At 49.5% G+C, this 9636-nt stretch overlaps 2 protein-coding genes and 1 non-coding gene across 3 annotated transcripts in view; 1 reads left to right on the top strand and 2 right to left on the bottom strand.

Moving 5' to 3' along the window:
• Positions 1-445, bottom strand: part of LOC119311360 (protein MCM10 homolog) — a 3813-nt gene extending 3368 nt beyond the window's left edge. Inside the window, exon 1 of the mRNA XM_037587004.1 lies at positions 1-445. Within this exon, the coding sequence (XP_037442901.1) occupies positions 1-383 (383 nt within the window). The 5' untranslated portion in view covers positions 384-445.
• A 126-nt stretch (positions 446-571) lies between these two features.
• TRNAP-UGG lies at positions 572-643 on the top strand. Its single transcript has one exon. It is a non-coding gene; the product is annotated as a tRNA-Pro (tRNA).
• Positions 644-3054: 2411 nt separating this feature from the next.
• On the bottom strand, positions 3055-8363 carry LOC119311359 (beta-galactosidase 12-like). The gene is made up of 18 exons (XM_037587003.1): positions 8067-8363; positions 7883-7995; positions 7664-7730; positions 7469-7561; positions 7234-7377; positions 6892-6983; positions 6304-6409; positions 6116-6200; positions 5899-6017; positions 5612-5779; positions 5328-5509; positions 5091-5200; positions 4875-4984; positions 4659-4766; positions 4447-4548; positions 4206-4351; positions 3770-4115; positions 3055-3652 (listed from the first exon to the last, which is right to left on the bottom strand). Exons 1-18 carry the CDS (start codon positions 8361-8363, stop codon positions 3521-3523), a joined length of 2520 nt encoding a protein of 839 aa, XP_037442900.1. The 3' UTR covers positions 3055-3520.
• Positions 8364-9636: the final 1273 nt, after the last annotated feature.

Genomic DNA, 9636 nt, shown 5'->3' with positions numbered 1-9636 from the left:
TTGAACGCGGAGATGCGGACGAATCGGATGTCGGCGAAGCGGTTGGCGATCTCGAGCGGCGAGACGGCCATGTGCTTGATGCGGAGGCCGGAGTAGGTATCGACGAGGGTTTGGCTGGATTTGGGGAGCTTGGGGCGGCTGGGGCCCGAGCCGGAGGTGGAGGCCGGGACGGCCTCGATGTAGTCCTTGACGGCGTCGCGGAAGACGGACATGTCTGTGCCGCCCGGGCGCGCCACGGCCCTCGGGGGCGTGAAGGCGCCGTAGCCAGCGGCGGCGGCGGCGGCGGGGCGCGAGGGGGAGGACGGAGGGGTCTCGAGGACGGCCTGGTCGCCGTCCTCGTCCAGCGACAGGAGCAGGTCCAGGTCGTCGCCGGCGTCCGCCATGACTGCGGCGAGGTGCGTAGGGTGGAACAATTGGAATCTGTGTGTGCCGCAGAGAGAGAGAGAAACGCGATTTACCGGCGGCGAGGGAGGCGGGAAACCTAAGAATTTGGGGGGAAGTATTGGAGGGAAAAGCGAATGGCAACGCCTGTCCACAATATAATATTTCTTATGCCGAGGTTGCCATCGAAGGGCGTTCGGTCTAGTGGTATGATTCTCGCTTTGGGTGCGAGAGGTCGCGAGTTCGATTCTCGCAACGCCCCATTTTTCTGAAAAATAATCAATCTTTTTTTTTGCCTTTGCCTTCCATTGCGTCATCAGGTTGAATACAAGAAGCAAAGCATTTGCAATTCAAATTTTGAAAACGCGACCGTCGGTGGGAAATTAAACAAAAAAAACGTCAATAAGTTACAAAATATCTCAAAAGAAATTATATGTGGAAGGAAATACTCTTGAACTATTTTTCTCTTTCTCGATGCGACAAGTTGCTCACCTAAGGGCATCTCCAACAGCAACCCGTAAATTTGCTCTGGCATCCGTCCGCGGGCGCGGGTGCGGAAGGACGCCATCCAACGCTAGCCGCATACATTTTGACAACAACTCGAACTAAGCGGCCGAAATTCGATCAAATTGTGCGAATTGATATAAACAATGACGGATTTCATTACATTTACATCAACTAAGCGGAGCTCGTCCGGCTAGGTCTAAATGGTCGTCGACGCCCCCTCCCCATGTCCGGCCATGAACCAAGAGAACTGAAGTTTCGACTTTTCTAACTCCGCCTCGGCGCTCTCCGGCTCTGCCTCTGTAACCTCGGCGTCCTGAGCCATAGGAAGCGAAGCTGTCCGCCTCTCCATCAACGCCAAGCGGCTAATCGGCCGACGATGTTCAGCCCACCAAGCTTGGCATCGACGGGAGGGGAGGAGCGGTGGCCTTCCTAGGACCCCGAGTGGCGGCGACCTTGCTGCCGGGGCGCCCGTGGACGTGCCGGCTTCATGGTCGTCGTGACGGGGCGCGGACTAGGCGATGTCCTCCGCCTCGTCATCGGTCTCACCGAACACCGCCTTGCTTGCGTCGTCACTCTTCTTGTAGGCGGCTGCCACCTCCGCCACCCGCTGGCGGTACCACCAGCAGGCGAGGCGGATCTCATGGGCGGAGCAGCAGGACTCGAGCAGCGCCTCCTGCTCCGCCAGGTCCGCGTCTGGCGTGATAGCCCTGCGAGCGGCGAGTTGCTCCTCCGTCTGCACGTGCTCCTGCAGGAGGTGGTGTTGTAGGCGGCGTCGCCCTGTGCTTCCCGAAACTGCTCCTCCCGCTCCTCTCCCGCACCATGTCCATGTAATAGGCACGAGCCTCGCCGATGGTCATGGTGCAATGCACCAGTGAGGGTGGCGCCGGTACTCGACCGCAGCGTCCTCCATTGGGACGTCGTCGTCCTCTGGGTGCCTGCCGGCCAGCCAGCCGGTAGCAATGGCGGCCATGTCCTTCTTCTGGTCCGACGTAAGCCCGCCCCAGAGAGCTTTGGCGGGGGACGAATCCGTGGTGGGAGTGTTGCGGAGAGGGATCAGAGGTGGGTGACTGGGCTATAGCCGGGGCACCGTTTTTTTAGCAATGGTGGGTGGGAGAGGAACGGGCGGCTGGCGCCGGAGGAAACACCTCGGCAACCGCGTGCCATCAATGTGGGTGGCAAATAGACAGACGGGCAACCGTCATGTCGTTTGAGTACGCAGTAGTCGCCTGCACCGCGAAGTGCCGCGAGCGGCGCTCTGGGACGGCGCGCTGCTTCAATGTCGTCGCCAGTGAGCGGTCGCGTCCGCTCTGGCCTGGCATGAATGCAGCCGCTGGCGCTCTGGAGTGGCGCAACCCAAAAATACGTGGGAGAGGGGAGGGGTCTTTGGTGGGCCATGATGGTCAGAAGCGGGCGTGGATCCGTCCTCACTCCCGCAAAGCCCCTTCCCCCATGTTGTCTCCGGTTTGCGGGAGAAATCACGTCCGGGCCGCTCCACGGACCGATACAAGCCCGCATTGGATAGCTTCCGTGGTCCTGACAGCGCGGTCCGGACGGATGTGGGCAGTTGCGGGTCCGCGTGGGAGATGCCCTAAACCATTGCTTCAAAACAAGCTAGAGTTTCATCTTCCATTGGGAAGAGCCACATGGACTTACAACTGCGTAATATTTACATCAAGCAGGGGGAGTTGAAAACAGAAAGGTTTATGCAATGGGAGTTCTAGAATCTATAGGCTTCGAAGGGAATTTTGAATGTTCAATCAGCTGAAAATATTCGTTGAAAACCACACTCATGGCAAAAACACTGAAAACTGAAAAACCAAGTTCAGAAAGTTCCAGATGATAATAAAAAAAATCAATATGTTGAGAAGTTGATTTCTACAAATGCTAATCAATCACATTCGTGAGCATGAAAAACAATCAACAGATAAATAAACGATAGGACCAGAAAAAACCCCTATCCATGTTTGAATCTGTTGTTGTTTTCATAACTCACAAATACATCGAGTTTGAGCTTGAAATTTCACTTGAGTATAGAATGTAGACGAATTTGCATTACAAAAAATGTCCATACGGTCCAAAAGAGGACCGGCGACCACTATCATTGTGATAATGGAACAAGAGATATGCATTACAAATTGTTTAACTTACATACAGCTGCATCAGAAATTTGGCAATATAAACTTGTCACTCTTGTCAAGATGAGATGTACAAATCAAGCAGCAGAAGGCTTGAGGATGCCCCACAAACATGATAAAACATTTACAGGACATCGTCATGGAATTATTCTATCCACTCGGTCAGCACAACTGTTCTTTTGCACCAAATTTGGAGTTCGCTAAACTATCCCTCGTGGTTATTCAGCACCTACTGTGATGGTTAACATGAAACAGCACAGAACAGCAACAAAAGAAGAAAGAGGTGAGGAAAGGAAAATACATCTTCGAGCCGATCGGCGCCCAGCAGTTTCATTCACATTTACGTATCGATTCCCTACGATCCAGATCAAGCACGCACGCCTCAACGAAGCTATAATCACAACAAGCGACACACAATGCACCGACGCGAGTTCGAAACCAAACGGGATGAAGAGACAGTGAGTGCAGGAGCCCAGAGAAGGTGTCGATCTCTCTATTTATTCTGGATCGCCCTTTTTGTGGCACCTCACTTGCACCGCCAGTGTGGCCGTCGTCGTGGGGCAGTTGATGTCCGCACCGTAAAACGTGTGCAGCACTGGCAGCACGCACCCCTTCTTGCCGAGGCATTCCTGTGCATATACTCCAGAGATCAACCGGCAACCATAGGCAGAAATAAACAAAATGTGATCCAGGATAATCTACAGTATTACATATGATGCGCATTGTTAAGGGGGGAATGCCTGTACCTTCTCGACGATATCCTTCGCATTGGGAGTGTGGCAGGTGCCTGTAGTGAAGTTGGCGCATGACCCCACCGGGTTGCCGAAGCTGGCAAAGACTACCTCCTGGATGGTCTTCTTCGGGGGGCAGTTCAAGAATCCCCGAGTGTTGTGGTCTTCGGCTATGAGCTTGATCTGGCCTCCATGCTCGTCCCATGGCTTTATCTGCGCAGGGTTGTGCTCCGAGATGAACACGCAGATGTCATCTCTCCTCACTGTCTGGATGAGTATGCCTTCCGGCTTGCCAAGCTCCTCCTCAAATACAACCAATAGGTTGTTCTTGGATTTCAAAAATGGCCGTGGAATATGGTACCTAAAAGGAAAATTAATAAGTTGAAGAGTGAAAATACATTTTGTAGGCCAATGAAGGAATGGGTTGTTCAGCAGCGCAGAACTTGCATACACTGCCTGGGAAGCGACTTTGCCAGGAGTTATGAATGACGTCCAGTAGCGACCCATGCCTTCACCGTTCACGTATATCATACCCTTGCACATAGAAGTCATGTCAAGGACAACAGGATCGTCCCCGTCTGGCTCGTCAAAGTACCTCTGACATGACATGAAACAGACAGTGATACTGAGAGTTGGAAACTAAGATTGAAGAGACTGAATGTATGATGATCCTTTTCGTGGCCCCGGCTTACCTTGTACCAGGTGACAGCCTGTCCACTCACGGCCGGTACCCACTTAACAGCGCCCATGCCTTTCTCCGTGTAAATCTCCTTCGCCTCACCCTCCAATTTGGCCTGGTTAAAACAAGCATGGAGGCGATCATTTCTTAGTATATCAGTGCATTATGCCTTGAGGAGCGAAAGTGTATACTTTTCTCAAATATACCAAGCGCAATAGCATGTACCTTATGGCCCCAGCCATTGACTTGCAAATCTAAGGTTCCCGTGTTGAGTCCCTGTATTGTGCAATCCTGAATGCCACCCTTTAGTTCAACGAGTTCACCACCACTGTCCTGCAAACAAGAGCAAAATGTGCAAATTGAACTATGACTGCTCAGGATTCCGTGTGCAACCACCACCTAGCTAGCCAGCTAGGGCCTGAAACACTTAGATATTATTACCTTCATTCCCATGGATGATGACAGTATCGCGACATGGTTGACACCTAATCTTAGATTAATGGGTCTGTCAAACGTGAAACCCTTCTCTTTCTTGGTTCCATGACCATTCCCTGCATTCATGGTGGTTATGAGGTCTCTTTTTAGTACAATAGTTAGTGCTTGCAATTGGTATCTGCTTTTGGCTAGACAAGATTATTACAGAGTTGGACATGTTACCTGCAAAGGCATCATTGACAAATGCTACCAATGCATGTGAATTGCTTTTGACTGCAAGCACAGGCCGGATGTCACCCCTGATGGGCAAATCATCTGCCTCCAAGCGAAAGCTGCACGGTTGTTGTAAACAAACACAAATAGTGAATTCACCATTTTGCTACCTGTGGGAAAATATGAAGTATAAATGCTCATAATACTGAGCTGAAATGAAGGTGTGATGAAATTAAGAAACAACACCTTGTAGTGTACCACAAATAGTCACTTTGGTCTTTGGTCTGGTTATACTGCTCCAAGGGTTCCTTGTTCCTGATATTAGTTTGTTTATACCTCGGAATCACCTCTGAGAACATCTCCCAAACATTGCTCTTGGTCGCCTTCTCGGCTTTATGGAATGACCTTTCACTATGTTGAACAAACACCTAGCATAACATATGCATAACACAAGTCAGGAATGTATGCTCTTTATCACCACTGAAGCAATGTCCTTACTAATTAGATGCAAGTGCATACGGTGCACATACTCTCTTTGTGTTGTACACCACATGCTTGCAGTCTGCAAGGAGGGAAACTGAGCGGCTCGGAATGTAGTACTTCTCCCCTCGGAAAACCACAGTTCCGTCCTCCCCTGTATTGTTGTTGGAGAGGAAAGCCAAGCATAGCTTTTCCTCAGGAATCTCGAAGTTGCGTGCCTGCACGTGCAGGAAACTAATCAGACCAGAAGAAAATTGACTGTTCAATAACAGAACACTGTCACACAGAACATCTCAAGTTTTTTCGTGCAGAAATGATGGAAGCAGCTGTTCCCAACCTCATACCCCACACCCAATAGCTCGAATGATTGTTTCCCCTCAAGGAAAGCTCTGCTGTATGACTTGATTACATTGTGCAGGTCCCTGAGATGCCCATATTTGGGCGCCTTCGGCATACCTGGATGAGTACATTGACCGAATAACTGATTGTTAGACACAATCGAGGCAACAGATGGAACCAGGAAAGCTTGAAATGTACAATTGAGCCAATCTAACCGTATTCATCAATGGGACCTTCATCATAATATCCAGTCAACACATAGGAAGCACCCGTCCTTCCAAAATTTGTTCCACCATAATACTGTTCAAAACAAGTTACCATGCAACTCCATGAAAAGTTCTAGTATTTTCTCTGTGGCGATTTGAATGCATATCATTGCAAAAATGCAAATGGATAAGCATACCATGTAGTAATTTACCAATGTCCCACCCTTGGCAAAAAAACGTAACACGGAATATGCAATGTCCTCTGCTGAACGCTGAGCTAAATCATTACCGAATGCTCTGAACCTGTGTATTCCAAGAAGTTACTCCTCATATTAATGTAAAAAAAAAATTACTTGATGATAGATAGCATGTCTCTTATGATTTCCACTACCAAAATGTTCAGTATGGTGGTATCACTGTAAGGGAAATATGTTGTAAATATTTGGTTAATGACACATAAGATATCATAGTATGGCAGTATCATCTTTAGAGGAATAAGTTGAAAATATTTTGCGTGATCCACTCTCAACATTATAATGGTAATTTCTTTTTCTTTTTTGACGCGTGAACGGCGAGCTTTCGCCTGCCTGAACCATGTGTCCCCACATGTTCAGTATGGTGGTATCACTGTAATGGTAATTTCACATAAAGTGTACGCAAATGCAGTTAATATGTTTGGATGATAAAAAAGTTGACGGGTGCAACATCTTCCTTTCCATAAGCATCAATGACATACCAATTTTGGAAAACAAGTAGAATGTTGAGTATGAAAAACTTGAACTTACTGTGCAGTCCAGTTCTCAGTCCAAAGGCGGGGTTTATTTTCGTCTTTCATTATCCATGTGTCCCCACAGTGCCTTCCGTTGCAGGTAGGAATCTAGTGAGAGCGAGGCACATATTAAGAGATGGAGACAAGGGAATACACTCTGGATCAAACATTCTCATTTACAATAGTTGCTCAAATCTACAGCCTGTTTGGGGCGCAGGGTTTCCAGAAAAGCGGTTCAACTTTTACAGGATCTCAATTCCCTTCTCAAATGGGGCCTTGATTAAAAAAATTGATGTGTTTTTACCATTTATAATAGCATGCCTTAAGATGTTCACCACATGTTTGGTAAAAGAGTTACCACTACACCAGGAGCCGTAGATTGCTTGCACATTATCCATGGGACTCCAATGTTGGTGCTAATGGCCATTTCACCAGCCCATTCAAGGTACTTGTCACCTTCAGTTATATGATCCTTTTTAATATTTCCATACTCATTCTCGATCTGTGAAATTTGCACGGCGCATGAATAACGGGCATGCAATAAACAGATGTAGGTATAACATCATCATATATACAGGTAGAATTTAACTGACCTGGGCTAGAATAACGTGCCCTCCTTGAGATGCGAACATATTCTCATCCTTCAACATTTGCACTATGAATCTCACAAACTTCTCCATTTCTCTCTGCATTACAAAACACCGGCGGTCATCTGTCTAAACTCTTGGTACAAATGCACATACACCTACCAGGCTCTTGCAACCATGTGAGTGATTGATTGCCATTACCTTGTAAGGCTCGTTGTTGGCGCGGAATATTATGTGTGGAATCTCCCTGAGCCAATAGGGCAATGCACTGAAGGGAAAACAAACAGAAGCAGCCACATGAGACGAGCATACACACCAGGATTGCATTGCATTGCAGACCATAAAATTGGCCAATCTGCATCTGGCCACATTATTACAATTAAAAGTAAAAGTGAAACATATTTTGGCAGATTAACAGACCCGTGATTCCATTCTCCCTGGATGAATGGGCCGATGCGCACGATGGCGTACATGCCGAAGCTCTGGACCAGCTTGAGGAACTTGATCATGTCGTTCCTGCCTTCGAAATTGTACTGCGGTGCATGCAACGGGTGAGCTGCATGTGTTTTGTTTTGCGGCGGCGGCGGAGTGTGTGCGTGCGTACCTTGCCGGGCTCGGGCTCGTGGGCGTTCCAGAAGACGTAGGTCTCGATGGTGTTGAGGCCGCCTTCCTTGGCGGTCTTGAGCAGCCTGGGCCACATCTGCGGGGGGCTGCGCGGGTAGTGGATGGCGCCGGAGAAGAAGAGCTCCCGCCTGCCATCGATCATGAGGGAGTACCTGTCGTAGGTGACGGTCGTCCCCTTCTTCGTCAAGTTCCACTTGGGCCTGGTCGCCTCCGCCGCGCCCGCGAGGAGCGCGGCGGCCACGGCCACGGCCAGAACGAGCGCCGCGGCGGCGGTCATGTGGGCCAGCGAGGTGGGGGGGAGGGGGATGTGGGGACGGGGAGTAGGGGTGGCCACACTAGCGAGGGGCCGCGGGAGGAGGGCGACGCTTTGAAGGGCGGGGCCCCGGGGGGCGTTGCGCGGGAGCGGCCGCCCGGCATTGCGGCGGTGGCGAGCGGTGGCGAGCGGCTGCGAGGGCCGGGGATCGCGGCGGTTTCTTTTTCTTCCTCTTTTCGTTGACTTTCGTTTTTCTCACTCCTGCCGTCTAGTACTGTAAGCCACACATTCCCATTCCCATTCCCATCTAAAGAAACACTCGCTCCGCAGGACTTTCTCAACTAAATATTCTCTCCATTCTCCGTGTTGAAAATAACTTATCCCATTATTTCTTCAAAATGCACATCCAAGCTATATTTCCTTTCAATAAGTGATTCATCCAAGGTCCTAAATTCGACTGGCCTGCCTGCGTGGTGCTTTGACCGCAGCCACATCGACAGGGTCATGCGGCGGGAGATTTCCCATGTCTGCCGGTTGGGCATTTTTGCATCGCCCCTCGTAAGATGCCTGCTTTTCATTCCCCAGTCCCTAGGTCTTCTCCCCCACCGCCTTTTGGTAATGGCGAAGATCAGAGTCGATGGCGCCGTGTCAAGGAACCATAATTAACGAGGGTTTCTTTAGCGTGGTCTGCACAGACTTTTCAGGTCTATTCTTGGGTTCCTCTGTCATCAAGGTATTAGGTATTACACACCCCACACATTGAAGACATTGGCATGCTGAGAAGCACTTGCACTTGCTTTGTCAAGGCGTGGTCCATGATATCATTCGGTAAACTGGTGGTGTGTGTATGCGAGCACCGTCATGAAGATAACAACGACATCTTGGCAGATCAGGGCAGTTTTGCAAATGTCGCCCCGTAAAAAGTCAAAGGAGACAGAGACGGAGACAGAGGCGCGGGAGAAGAAGGGCAAAAAAGTAAAGGAAGAGGACTATTGCCCCCCTTCTTGCATCACCTTAAGTCCGGCTGAGATTGATCAATTATTCAAGTGCCTTACCAGAATAAAGTTAGTTTCGGTTACTGTGGGAAGATAAGCAGATTTCTAGACACGAAGAAGAAAAGGTTCAGTGGGATGAAGTCCCATGACTGTCATTTGATGATGACGCAGATACTACCTATTGCCCTCAGAGGGATAATGGACAAGCACGTCTGTGACACGCTTATTGGTCTCTGCAACTTTTACGTCATCTCTCGAAAGTCGATCAGCGTGAAGCAGCTCCGAAGGCTGCAAGAAGAGAT

This window comes from Triticum dicoccoides, chromosome 5B (genome assembly GCF_002162155.2).
Source record: "Triticum dicoccoides isolate Atlit2015 ecotype Zavitan chromosome 5B, WEW_v2.0, whole genome shotgun sequence".
NCBI classification, from domain to species: Eukaryota; Viridiplantae; Streptophyta; class Magnoliopsida; order Poales; family Poaceae; genus Triticum; species Triticum dicoccoides.
This window is presented reverse-complemented; position numbering and strand designations above follow the sequence as displayed.